The sequence below is a fragment of the Antedon bifida genome, chromosome 4, assembly GCF_963402885.1.
Source record: "Antedon bifida chromosome 4, ecAntBifi1.1, whole genome shotgun sequence".
Lineage (NCBI taxonomy): Eukaryota > Metazoa > Echinodermata > Crinoidea > Comatulida > Antedonidae > Antedon > Antedon bifida.
Window position 1 is genome coordinate 33,011,898 of NC_136229.1, and position 14,088 is coordinate 33,025,985.

Consider the following 14,088-nt stretch of genomic DNA (forward strand, 5'->3'; position numbering starts at 1 on the left):
AAGAGTGATTTCTTCAGTACAACAGGTTTTTTATCCATGCGATTATAACACTTGATAGAACGGACAAACAACAACAATTAAAACAAATCAATTTGTGCTTTTATTTGTTTTCAAACCAAATACTTTGATACTACCATGCATAATGAATTGAGAATATACAAAACGAAATTCAGCCATTTTGAGAGCAACTGCATAATAATAAAACAATTTGATCATCAGCTCTTTCTTTGTACCATGGATTTGTTGCGCAAATTATTTTTATTTGCCAAATATTTAATATTTTTAAAGATAAACATTTATATTTTGATGGTACCAATGTAACACCTATGTGGTCCTAAATTTTGGGTTTCACATTTTATTATTTACTGTATCATGGTCCTGGAAATCTGTTTTATGAATTTACAAATTCGGAAACCAGGTAATTTCTGGAAAATAGTGGTCAAACAAAATCACAGAGTTCGTAACAGTTTATGGTTCAACTGCAAGTCTAATGCTTCAAAGTCAATAGTTTCTACCACTGGAGGTTTTTAAAGATCTCAATGGTTTTGAAAATGCATAATCCCTGGAAATCTAGAGTCCTAACAACACATCTAGGGTCCTAACAATAACATCTAGGGTCCTAACAATAACATCAAGGGTCCTAACATCTAGGGTCCCAACAGTAATTAATATAAATTCAACATAGTCTATTTTGATTAATTATTCTATATACAGTTGTAATATTGATTTTCTCATTGTATGATTAACATATGATATTAATTATAAATATGCAAGCCAGCATTATTCCATATGGGAGAATATTCATATCAACATGCAGTATATATATATATATCCTTAAAAGTAATGGATTTCATAAGATATTATGGTTATATACCAGAAATACATGCTTTAAGTATGACATAAGTACAGATAAATATTAATGGTCAATAAGTACATGCGTAGTAGCCTTAATAATGCACTCTCCTTTTGTATGGCTAATATATTTATCAATTATTAGTTACTTTTAAATTAGTTTCATGGTTTTCACTTCACTCTGGACTCCCTTCCATGCATACACAATGTAATATTATTAACACATGTAGTATAATTCATCCATGTAATACAATAATACACACAGCACAACATCAGCTTTATAATCAAACTGTTTTGTTGTCTTTACATTCTCTATTTTTGTTTAAACTTAGCACCAAATAGTTGGAAGGATTTTCTTACAGAAAAAACAGTAGTTTCAAAAGGATATTATACTACACTAATACTGTACTAATGTAAAGCAGTTACTTAAGTTATCACGGTATAATTATTGATCCCATACATCATAGTTGTGTCACATTTAGTAGTGTGGTTGGTCTTCAATTAAAGCATTTTTAAGTGTGAGGTAAAATAATTACAATAAATTCGGCCATAACTTAATAAATTTTGAAAAATCATCTTTTCAGTTTCTTTAGTAAATACAAAAATAACAACACACAACAGAAATAATACTACTACCTTCATCAATTCTATATCATAAATAATCATTATCAAATCTGTAAATTAATATATTATCAAAAATTAAATAATTTCAACAATATTTCAAATATATTGATTGAAAAAAACACACTTTACTTTTAATAAATTATTTGGCAATATTGGCAAAATAATTGAATTAAAAATTGACTACAAACAATTGTACATACACCTTGGTTATAATAATGTGTAGATATTTAAAATAGCCCTATCCTTAATGTTGTAACATATTCAACAATTTATATATATATAATTTAAAATATTTAACTATTATTTTAAATTCAACAAAGGCATTTTTACATCCTTTAATATTATTTAAAAAGTAAGCAAATAGTAATGTTCTTTCTATTTTATGGCAGAATCAATAATATATTCTTAATAGGATTTAATTAGTTATGGCAGAAACAATACTCTTTATAGTATGTAAATTTAGTTTTGTCAAGGATTTTCTTTCGGCAAGAAGCTGTCACCATTAGCAAAACCTCTTTAAAAAGCACACACATATATAACATATATTGCAGTGTTTTTGTATGCATTTGAGATTAAATTATTAATTATTCAACGTTTTGATTTCCTTTATTTTATTATTTGTTTATTTTAATATTAGTTGTTGAAAGAAAATAATAAGGAGTTGTCGATTTGCAAGTTAGGTCATGTTATGATGTATTGCTGGACATCATCTGTACCTAAAAACCACCAAAAGGTGAGAGTGGGAAGCATGTCTGAATTACTTCCCTGCATGTGCACAATGAATTAACATGACATAGATAGATTGTCGCAAATTGAAAACTCCCTACTGTAATTTGTGCAATTACTGAGTACTGTACTGTACTTCAATTAAAAATATTAAAATTTAGTTTTTATTTAATAATAAACAAAGAATAGACTCAATTTAATATACCCTTTGTTAATAAATTTTAACTCTTGCTATAACAAACAGCTCCCTGTTGGCTCTTCTCATTGGCCAAATATAACGCTTTTTCTGATTGGTCATTGGTCAGTTTATATTTGTAGGATTTTACAAGGTGAGATAGAAGATCAAAATTGTGTCAATCAAACTGTTCCCACTTTTGTGTTTTATTTGTTTCCCGTTTGCTCCTGATAATAATTATCAATATTGTCAACTTGGCAGTACTGTAATAACATAAAACCAACTTAATAATTTCATATCTATAACTTCTTTGAACATAAACTTCAGTACAATATTAACAGACATATAACATAAATAATGATTTGATCATAGTAAAGTATGCATAGAGGCAGCAGTAGCTGTAGAATAGTGATTGGTGGTCACAAACTCGTCGTTGGAAGTAGTATATACGTAAAGTAATCATGATTTATCCAAACCTGATTGAGGACGTCTTAGCACCTTGAAAATCTCCTTAAAAAGTTTTTTATATTCCGGAGGTCGAGCTTCGAAATGATTGTCCACTGGACATGGTTCATCGGTTTCAGCCGCTTCCTCTATAACATTGTTGATACTTGGCGCTCTGAATTTAGTTTCTTTTGTCTCGTAATGCCGCAGATCTTCCAGTGATGTGCTGTATCGCCTCGTTTCGGGTTGACCGCTTCTATCTTTCTTTCGTCTGAAGCTGCTTGCCCGTGGTCGACCACTGTCCTCCTTCACGGACCCGCTGCGGCTCCGTATCAGTAAATCGTTGTATTTGTCCATTAAGACATGATATTGCAAATCTATTTCACTCATTAATGAAATACTTTCTCCTTTCGGTTTTTCGGTGTCGCCGTCTGCGTTTTTTTCTCCAATCTTTGGTGCGGAAACAGGCTGTTTAACCTCTGCAACTACTTCTAACTTTTCGTTCATGTGGATTATTTCTTTCACTCTATCGTCTTTTTCTAAATCATCTTCATTTATAAGACTATCACAATACTTACAAATCATTTCATTCTTGTTTTCAAAGCTAATATATTCTTTCTCGATTTCTTGTAACTGGGCGCGCACCGCCATCTCGCGTATTTTCTCTTCCAGGTCTGCATTTTCCTTGACTAGCACCGATATTTCTGACTCTAAATCTTCTTTACTTTCCTCGTACTCCGCTTCACGATTTCTAAAATTCTTAATTGTTGCTTTTAACGTAAACAGTTCATCCTCAAATGGATTTTCGTCTGTCCGAATATCACCAAGGTCAAAACTCCTTGTTCTTCTAACTGGAAACCAGAGCGTGACACCATTTGTTTTTTGTTTCTTTCGGCCTTCTCTTAATCTTTGTTTTTCCATTTGCTTTAGTTGCTCTACGTAAGTCTGCTCGTCACGTAATCGTACTTCTAATGATTCAACACTCTCGGTCATTCTGAAAATAAAATAGTTTTAATTAAAGTTTTAACCTAAAATTTTTCTTCCTTGTATCTTATTTTTTTTTTTTTTTAATTAATTATAGAGGATAACCCTTCCAGCTGGACAAATTAATGCCAGTTGATATTCAGGGACTCTCTTAAATTCCAATAAAAATACATACAAATGATAAATAACATATACATATTATTAGATTCTGTTATTATTACATTTGTTGACTTTAATGTTAATATAAACTACTTAATATTAGTGTTAAAGTACATGTCATTGTATCACCATACTTAGATCACATAACAGGAAATAGAATCAGTGTCCACACCTAAGTTTAATTACAAATAGGCTGTCAGGAAGCCAAATTTAACAGGCTACATGTTTGAAGGCAACTGGTTTTAACAGAAAGTATGGATTAAATATGGTTTAAAAGAAAATCATTTTGAAATTGTTTATGTCAGATAAATTCTTTTATCTCTCTTATTATTTTAGATAATTTTTCGAATGAATAAAATGAAAAAATAAAAGGTAGTATAAGTTAGAAAATTATTAAAACCAAAATAATATCACTTCCATATGCCAACAAAAATTGTATAAATTAAAGGATTAGAATTTCTTCGATATTATTACAATTTATATTTATAATATTTTAAGATTTCAGAGACCTAACAATGGCATGCACTTATGATATTCGTAATATAATACTTCTTCATGGTAGTTTTTCTAAATCACTAAAGGACAATTTTAGTCTTTTGTACATAAATTGACTTAGATTAGATGCTACAGTTGGTAACATGATCTCATAATTTAACAAGCGATTAATTGTTGTGTTACAATGAATACATCAATCGTGCCTGACAACCAATCTGTATACAAGGCAACAATGCTTTAAAAATAACTATAACATTCATAGAACAGACATCATTTTTGTTATAAATGGGTGGGGATGAGGGATGGGGAGAGCTCTTAAATCTTAAAACTAGCTGTACTGTACAACATTACACACTCAAATTAAAAATAAAAAATAAAAATGTTCACAATTTCTTTCTGTTTTGTGTGAAATTAATTTTCAATAACTGATTATTTACCTAACAATTTTCTGATTGCACATTCTGTTCTCATGTTCCAGACGTTGATTGTTCTTTTCCAAATCCTGGACATTCAAGTCTAATTGTTCGTAAACTCTGGCTTTTGATTCGGTCACGTCTCGCAGGATTTGTAGTTGTTTTTCTAAATACTACAAAACAATTAAAACAATTGTTAAAATAGATTATGTACATTGTAGAAAAAATATTTTTGTAAAAAATTATATTTTGGTATGGTACAATAAATGTATGAGAATAGTGAGATAGGGTATAATTATAATATTTTGGAAGAGGGGTAGTGTTGTAATCTTGTGATACATACAACTATCTGCATGGCCTGCTCATCTGCTACTTGCTGGGTTGATATCAAGTTTGCTTCTAACTCTTTGTTCCTTTCCAACAACGTCTTGCCTAGCTCAGCTGCCAAATGAAGATCTATGACAGATAGTTCAATGGTTTTAATAATTAATTTAGTTTATAATTAAATAAAAATTTAACTTGGTAATAGTTCATGGTTTTTTAGTTTTGATATATTTGCAAATCATGTACTGTATACAGTATATGATTCGAAATGTTTATGACTGTTGACATTCTCCATATGGCCTTAACTCGTTTGCTAATGTCATGAATATTCATGACCATCTGTTTATTTATTTGCCTTATTATGACATAAAGTTTAATTAGGACAGAACAAAATTGTATCGTGCAATAATTAAAGAGAATAATAATTACTAGTACAGTAGGCCTAATAGTTCAATACATAAAATAATAAGATAGGCTTAGGGAGGCATACAGTTACACACAAGCACAACACAAGGCCATTTTTGTCATATTTAAAATTAAATATAAATACAAAAAGTAAACAACCTAGGCCTAGGCCTATTTGTTTTTCAAAGCATAGGAAAATGTAAAACATGATTGATAGCACAAAAACATATTCAATACTACGTCAAAAGCTAGGCCTAGGCCTTGACCACAAATGACTTTTCAATTCTTTTCTTACCGTTGTCAAACATGCCTTCGACCTGTATTTCATCTAGAGAATCATCCTCTTCGATCTCAGTCGAGCCTCCTAGCGTTTCCGTCCCTAAAATACTCATTGTATCATCTAAATATTTGGTAACTCTTTACAATTAAACTCAAGACATTCGATAAATGAAGGAGCATATTTAAACTTGATATTCATCAAGTTTTCAACACATGATGACTGATAAACGTTGTAATATTTACACAAAAGAGGGTGTCACACTACGAATCTTCCTTCCGTAAAATTCTGTTGTGATCAAATTGACCTCATCGGCGAATTTCCTATTTACATGTTGACCTATGACGTAATTCCAAACGTGGCATATCGAAAGCTATCGTTCCCGGAGGTGGATTAGTGCAAATGTTTCTATTCAAGTCAGAGTTGAAAACAACACGGGAACCAGACTAGTTTAAAAGGGGGCGTGTGTCCATGTTTACTTTTTTTTGTTAAAAAAAAACTATACAAAAACATGGATATAAGATTCGACGGAAAAAGAGCATTAGTAACCGGAGCTGGAAAAGGTTTTCATAGTCTATTACTACTAATTATTATTAAAAAGATGTGTAGTTAGTTGTATTTAAGTAGTGGTAGAGTAGTTAAGAGCTAGCCTAGGGCTAGGCCTAGCTAGCTAGCTAGCCTAGCTAGCTAGCTAGGCCTACTAGGCCGCACACATGTTCTTTTGCGTTCAACAACGAGACTGAGTCTGCTATACTCTCCCTTGGTGGCGCACCCCCAGTAGTGGCGGCGGGTAAGTATCTACCCTAGGCCTAGTTTATACAAACAAACACTGATAACAACAAACTTTTTTTGGAAAAGCTTATGAATTTTTTGGTTTTAAACATTTTTAATTTTATATGGTTTTAATTTTTCGTATTGAATATTTATTTTATTATTTTTTATTATTATAATTAATTTAAATCTATTCTATCTAAGTCTATGATTAATCTTATTTGTTTAGGTATTGGAAGAGACACTGCTATTCTTCTATCAAAATGTGGTGCAGAAGTATTTGCTTTAAGCCGTACAAAAGCCGATCTGGACAGTCTCAAAGCTGAGGTGTAATGTTTTGTTCATCCATAGAGATATTATAATATCTCTATGGTTCATCACCCAATCACTCACCTCATAGATTCTTGTTACAAGATACAAGAAACCTTGTTTTAAACTAAATTAAACTTTAAAGTTAAGAAATTGTTGTTGATAATATCTCTAGTTAGAAGGATAACTGACTAAAAGTGACAAAAAATGTAAAATAAAAGTACATAATACTTAAAGACAGCTTTAAAATATTTGTATTTTGTAGGTACCAAAAATAAAGACCATTTGTGTAGACCTAGCAGACATTGAAGCAACCAAAGTAGCTGTGAATAACTGTGGTGATATTGACTTGTTGGTAAACAACGCTGCAGTAGCAATATTGGAGCCGTTCTTAGAAGTGACAAAAGACATTTTTGACAAGTAACATTGAAATACTATTTGGAATTTTTTTCTTGCTTGAATTCTACTAAATTATTCTCAGTTGCCGATCATGATTAATTTCACATTTAACTTTGTTATGTTAATCTTTACTTGTTTTTAACAGATTAATGAATGTAAATGTTTGGTCAATTATTCAGATATCACAGGTAATATTTTTCAAACTTTTTTGTAACTTTAAAACTTAATGTACTGTATTTTGTAAGTACTGTAAGTTGGCTAAATATATAATGTTTAAGTTTTAACATTCCTAAAAAGTTCGCTAAAAATGTGTGATACAGGCCTTGTCATTGTCTGACTGAGTAAGTTTTTTGTTTTAATGCAAAGATTTTTATGTCCTATCTGATAATTAAGTTCATTAAAGTAATATGGACACAAAAGTTCATTATAAGACTAAATAAACAATTTACGGTTATTTCTAAATGTATGTTACAGATTGTGGCTAAAGGGATGGTAGAACGAGGCTTAGGGGGCGCTATTGTTAATGTTTCAAGTCAAGCCTCTCTTGTTGGTTTAACAAACCATACAGTATATTGTAAGTAATACAGTGATACAAATACTTTGAATGAAATAGAAGTCTAATGCACAGTATATAGATCCCATCATTGGGCAGTAAAGTAGAAGAGAGAAAGATACTTTGATGTCATCATAGTGCGATTATGGCATTGGTTTTAATGATATCATCAAATTGATGGATGTGAGATTTAACACAGCTATGAGGGGTTACATTTTGTATCATGAAGCATTGCAATAAGTATAACATTTGTTTTGATATAGGTGCAACAAAAGCTGCAGTTGATTCATTAACAAAGACAATGGCACTTGAACTTGGTCCAAAAAATGTAAGTACCTATGATGATGAGTAAGTAAGGATGATGATTATGTCATCATTGATAGATGTGATGTTATAATTGATGGATGTGATTTTGAATTTCACTGTCTTCATTCTCATTTTTACAAATCAGATTCGGGTAAACTCAGTGAATCCAACTGTGACAAACACTGCTATGGGTAAAGTAGGTTGGAGTAAACCAGAGAAAGCTGACCCGATGAAACGAAGGATTCCACTCGGCAGGTTTGCAGGTAAAACTTTCACTTTCCATTCAAACGATTGTTTCTTTTTCTATGTAATCTTTCAGCCATCGATTCATCCGTTGATCCTTCTTCTCTTCATTTATCATTCATTCATTATCTATATACCTTCCATATTTCTTGTACCATTTGTTCAATTCTTCAATAATTTCCCCCAAACCCTTTTTTAAATCTTGACAGAGGTTGATGAGGTAGTTCATGTGATTCTATTCCTTCTAAGTGGCAAGAGTTCAATGGTTAGTGGGACCTGTCTACCGATAGATGGCGCTATGTCAAGTAGTGGCATCTGATGCCGACAATTTGATTGGATGAACACTGTGTCTGTGATGAAGTTATCTGCATGATAATATATTCACTATTTTGTGGTTGTGACTAGGAAATGAGGAAGTTAGTAACCCTCAAGGAAGTGGCAAAGTTGCTAACCCTAGCCCTCAACTTTGCCCTGGTATGTACATAATATGGACACCATTAAAGATCATCATTAATTAAAGCATTTTTACTAATGACATGAAAGAATAATAATAATGAATAAAAAAAAAAAGAACACACATTTTTTGCACAGTTTTCTTTATTAAATTTTACATAAATTAGCATAATATAAACATTCACAGTAATATTTGAATATTCAAAAGTATCCAAAATATATTTTCTTTCTTAAAATACGTACATTGTAATTTTCTTAATAATATTTTCTCTCTTTAGGTTTTGTGTTCTTTTTCTTTGATTTCTTTTTCTTTTCTGAACTCTGTGGGATGCCTTTTGCGATTAAGTTCAAAGGTTGACTATTAGTATAATGCTGATTCAACGGAGGTAGAGTTGACAGCGAACATAAATTGAGCTGATCCCCAAAGTGTTCACGTTCGCTGAATGGTTTGTTCAGATTATTATCTAAATCGTCATCTAAGTTATCTTCTAAATCCGTCGTGTCTGTCCAATCAGTATATGATGCCACACTACTGGAAACTTTCTTCATTCTGTTTGCTAGATTTGTCATCTTTATATTCTTCTCTTTCTTTACATTTTTCTCTTTTCTTACATTCTTCTCTTTCTTTACATTCTTGTCTTTCTTTACACTCTTCTCATTCTTTACATTCTTCTCTTTTTTTACACTCTTTTCGTTGTATTTGTTCTTAGGTAGCCGATCTGAATACAGCTTCATATCCCTCAGTTTTTCCAATTCCAATTCCTTCAGTAATCTTCTTTCCTTGGTGCCTTGCCTTCTTGCATCATCCTTAAACCTGCTGCTAGATTTTGAACTATGTTTCAAGTATCTATTATACGAAGTGTCTATAGATTCATCTGAAAGTGACTCATCATCATCGTCATCATCTGTAGTCATATATTCTGGTGATCTTGGTTTTGATTTCGCAACATGTATTCTACCCTTACGATGGTCGTAATGGGGGTTACGTTTCTTGTGTCGTTTTTTCTTTTGTTTTGGAAATGGAACTAATTCAATGTCAGAGCTGTAGCTTGGAAGCTCTTGCTCCATTGGAAAATCTCTAATCAATTGATTCATTCGTGGATATGTATCATAGTTGAAATATGTAGGTCTATCCTTCTTGCCTGATATGATGTCATCGCAGCATCGAAGCAGGTGATTGGTTGAGCTAGTTACGGTGTCTGTGTCATTCCAGGGAATCAGTGTGTCGTCCTGGTAGTTACACTGTTGTCGGTCACATTGTGTTGCGAATGACCCGCCACCTCTGCTCATTGTTTTCGGATACGGTTCATCTAAGTAGAAATTTTTAAAAAATCTTTGTTAAGCTTCATGTTTTAACTGAATAGATAGTCTACTATTTTACTTTTATAGCTTAAATCGCTTCAGTAATAGGCTTATAGAGCTCCTCACAAAGTAAGTTTTAACTTTACATTACTGAAATCTTTTAACCCGAATGAATTATTGAATTGATAGAAATTGCATAATATGTAATAATATTATATAAATATATTCTATAATAGTAATCTACTGTAGAGTACTATACTGTATACTGTAGATAGGTAATCAGATGAACTATTATAAAATAGCGCCCTCTGTGCAGTCGCTATTTCAAAACTTTTTTTAGAACAACTCGCGTACGTAGTAGGCCCCTATGTATGATTATGGATTAAATAATTAAATATGATTATGATTGGATTCATAGTTTTCATTTGGGAGCCAATTGACAAAGTACTTAATGTAATAACATTCGTCATCAGCAAAAAGATAGTCTGTAATCATAATTATGATTTATTATTAATTGATCGAGAAAAAACGACAGATGTTTTGAAATAATGAAATTACTGAGGAAATGCTATTTTGGGATGTGCGGGTAGAATCGTGACCTCATTATGACCTATCGAATGACGTAAGGGAAATAATGATACAGACAACAAAGAAGACAGTCACTATACATAAGGGTATTTATGACAGTAGCAACACGTTGCTACGCAAAGAAGTCTGATGGGGTGCTTGCATAGATACGAACGTCTTCATCATAATAGGCTACTTGTATTTGATCGAGTAGCTGCATGTAAATTGCCTGAAATAGACCCATATTATTATCTCACACTCTTCAGGCTTAAAATAAAAGACCGATTTTTCAGTTTGTACGTCCTTATCATAAACTAATACAGTACGATACATACAACATTCTGAAATAAATATAAAAAAAAAATAAAAATAATACACGCCCATATAATACATACCACACCATGGAGGCAAACAAACAGTCTAAAACACATCATGGGGAAAAATCCATTCTCATATATCAAGCATTAATAAAGATGTTTTATAATAATGTTTTGATAGTATTTTGCAAGATTTATGTTTATTGAGAGTCCATCTGATGCTAAATTGTACAGTTAGTCGTGAAGGTAATCAAAACTAATTACGTAGAAATCCCTGTCTTAAATAAACGATAATGACGCCGTTTTGGACCATAATTCACAAAACTTAAATCATGACGAAAACTCTCTTTTTTTGTTTAAAAGTTTTTTGTTCATATGAAAAATAAAATTGTTGCGTGTGTGTACTTAAATCTGAATCTAGATTCTTCTAGTTGGGTTCTAGTTCATAAACGTACACCTGTATATGTATATGTATTTTGAATATTAGACAATTACAATACAGGTGGACTTGGCATTCACTGATTTGACGAGGCGGCGTGTTGTTCCAGAAAAAATGCGTTTATATTTAAAAAGGAATTACACTTTAAATGTTTGAATTTAAGCATAGGGAAAGAACTTATTTTTCACAATAAATATGTAGGAATGTTTTGGGTGATTATGCACTGATACGTTAGTCATTGCTTATGGAATATAATGATGGTGGTGGAAGATTCAGTTTGAGTAATTCACGTCATTCACAAGTTGTACAATTTGTCTTGTGTTTTTCAACAAGTAATTTTTGTATAGACAATTAAAATGTGTAAGTTACTATATTTACTTTTGGATAAAATACTAAGCATATGAAATATTTCAAAAGATACGACGTAAGTATTTCATTATGTCATTATTACACGTTTTAAAGACCATATTTGGTAATAGTATGTACTAAGTTAAATTAGTACGTGTATGATGAAATAAACCGATAGACTGGTAGATTTATCTTGCAAGCAAATTTAGGTTGATAAGAAATAAGATTGAAATTAATTAGAACTTTCTTTGTGTCACCCACCCACTCACTGCCTATACGTAAAGCTATGTCTAAATTAAGCTTTGACTTAAATAGGTTTTCCTATGATTCAATATAGAACGGGTTATCATTATATCACATTAGCTTTCAAGGCAAGGGTTGTAGCTTACGTATTTTATTGACGCACAACATTGAAAACAAAAAGTGTTTGTAATAGGAATAGGAATAGATATAGGAAAGAAAGTTTTCAAACAAAGTGAATAATATATAATAATTCATACTCTGCCCCGTCGTCCTTCTCTGCTCAATTTTAAATCAACCCCACAAATATAAGATCAGAATCACTGTTTTGTTTGTTGCCATTATTGTACTTGGCACTTTACTGCACTCCTCGGTAGGCCTACGCTACCTCCTATCTTACCGTTCCATCGCCACTATACTTTCATCGATATTTGTGTAATATTATAAGCATTACATCAAAATAATATATTAAAGGTTAAAACTACTTTTTTTTTACCTTTTCTAAATGGATCTTTATTAATCATCCTTCTTCACCCCCTTTTTTAGTACGTTAACATGAGGTATCTTCCAATTACCACAATGTGTGTATTTGTAAAATCGTCCATAGTTACTGTTGTCTGTGATCGCGTACAATGCTGCGTAAAATGTTTCGTAGCAACAGGTCTCGCGCGCCACTTGCATACTATGTACTTAAAACCCGCGACGAGCACTTAACCGCAAATCAACTTAGTCAAAACCAAATCAATGCCATAGTCAATAGCACTATTAATTAATCAATAATTCATGTAACTGATCGATCATCATACGATATCTCATTCAGTTATTCGGTTAGTGTGTTTGCAGATAAATTCAAACTAATAATTTACAAAAGAATAACAAGTCTAAAGACGGAATTAACACCAAGTAAATTTATTAATAATTGTGTATTTCTACCTTGCTACAACATTCCAAATAACCACTTGAAATGCGTCGCATTTAAACTGTATGGTTATTGCACATTATTTTATCTACCATCTAACACCGAAATAAAACATGCTTTTGGAGAATGCGTGGTTGATAGTGGCATAACAATTGGTAGAGAGCAAACTGCAGGTTTATGTGTCAGATAGGCTCACTGCCGGCAAGTAGCTGCTATGCCACTAATAAACTACAAACTCCAATGTTTAGCTACAGACTCCACCTAAATACCGTTGTGCTTTAAGTGATTGTTTAGCAAAATGAATAACCCCAATCCCTAGCAATTTACAAAAAATTAAATACTAATAAAAATGTCATTAGAATTTGTACAAAATAACAATCACATAAATTGTCATTAAAAACACAAAGATTTAAAATATGACGGTTTACTTCAGTAATTAAAATTACTGCAGCAAAAATAGGATATAAACGTTTAAACGGCTAAAAAAAAGGAGGCAAAGTCAAATTAAATTTGAATTTGTAAATATTCAAGTATTGAAAAGTAGACATTGTTGGAGTATTACTAATTTTTTCCGCGCGCAATCCAAGTAATTTCTGGCCGATCACAAGGAACAGTTCAGGTGATCCGTCGCTCGTGTTTGGTCAAATCATTTGCATTACGTGTACATCTTTCCGTCGCGTTATCGTGTAGAGACGTGGTCATCGATATTTTACGCGCTGGCAGTGCAGCTATCCTCAACTACATCTACTTACTTCTTCTCAAATGGTTCTTTGTTTAAACCGATAATTACCTTTAAATTACCAGATACTACTTAATTATAATAATTTAATCAGGAACGTAAATTAATAACACACGCCCAATATATGTGCAAAGCTACAGGTACAAATATTAACAGTGAGTTGAATATTAGAAATAGTATAATATAAAATACTTGAATCGTGTTATAATGGTGAAAAATTTACCCGACGACAATAATCAAAATTTCAAATATCTAATTTTTTAATACGATAATTACCTACCGTATTTGACATAGTATAACCTAGG

At 31.7% G+C, this 14,088-nt stretch overlaps 4 protein-coding genes across 4 annotated transcripts in view; 2 read left to right on the top strand and 2 right to left on the bottom strand.

Annotated features, from left to right (window-relative positions):
* Positions 1–77: 77 nt before the first annotated feature.
* LOC144840297 (cerebellar degeneration-related protein 2-like) lies at positions 78–6,150 on the bottom strand. Its single transcript, XM_078696075.1, has 5 exons — positions 5,897–6,150; positions 5,216–5,328; positions 4,897–5,045; positions 604–3,815; positions 78–562 (listed from the first exon to the last, which is right to left on the bottom strand). The coding sequence occupies exons 1-4, from the start codon at positions 5,991–5,993 to the stop codon at positions 2,837–2,839; spliced, it is 1,338 nt and encodes a 445-aa protein (XP_078552201.1). The 5' UTR covers positions 5,994–6,150; the 3' UTR covers positions 78–562; positions 604–2,836.
* Positions 6,151–6,317: 167 nt separating this feature from the next.
* On the top strand, positions 6,318–9,026 carry LOC144840320 (L-xylulose reductase-like). Its single transcript, XM_078696105.1, has 8 exons — positions 6,318–6,441; positions 6,879–6,976; positions 7,224–7,378; positions 7,503–7,545; positions 7,832–7,931; positions 8,174–8,238; positions 8,362–8,479; positions 8,669–9,026. The coding sequence occupies exons 1-8, from the start codon at positions 6,390–6,392 to the stop codon at positions 8,776–8,778; spliced, it is 741 nt and encodes a 246-aa protein (XP_078552231.1). The 5' UTR covers positions 6,318–6,389; the 3' UTR covers positions 8,779–9,026.
* A 69-nt stretch (positions 9,027–9,095) lies between these two features.
* Positions 9,096–12,697, bottom strand: LOC144840305 (uncharacterized). The gene is made up of 2 exons (XM_078696086.1): positions 12,622–12,697; positions 9,096–10,222 (listed from the first exon to the last, which is right to left on the bottom strand). The coding sequence occupies exons 1-2, from the start codon at positions 12,647–12,649 to the stop codon at positions 9,168–9,170; spliced, it is 1,083 nt and encodes a 360-aa protein (XP_078552212.1). The 5' UTR covers positions 12,650–12,697; the 3' UTR covers positions 9,096–9,167.
* The window catches only part of LOC144840300 (pre-mRNA splicing regulator USH1G-like), a 30,159-nt gene continuing 27,730 nt past the window's right edge, over positions 11,660–14,088 (top strand). Inside the window, exon 1 of the mRNA XM_078696079.1 lies at positions 11,660–11,897. The gene's annotated coding sequence lies outside the window, so the exon portion shown is untranslated. The remainder of the gene's footprint in view (positions 11,898–14,088) is intronic.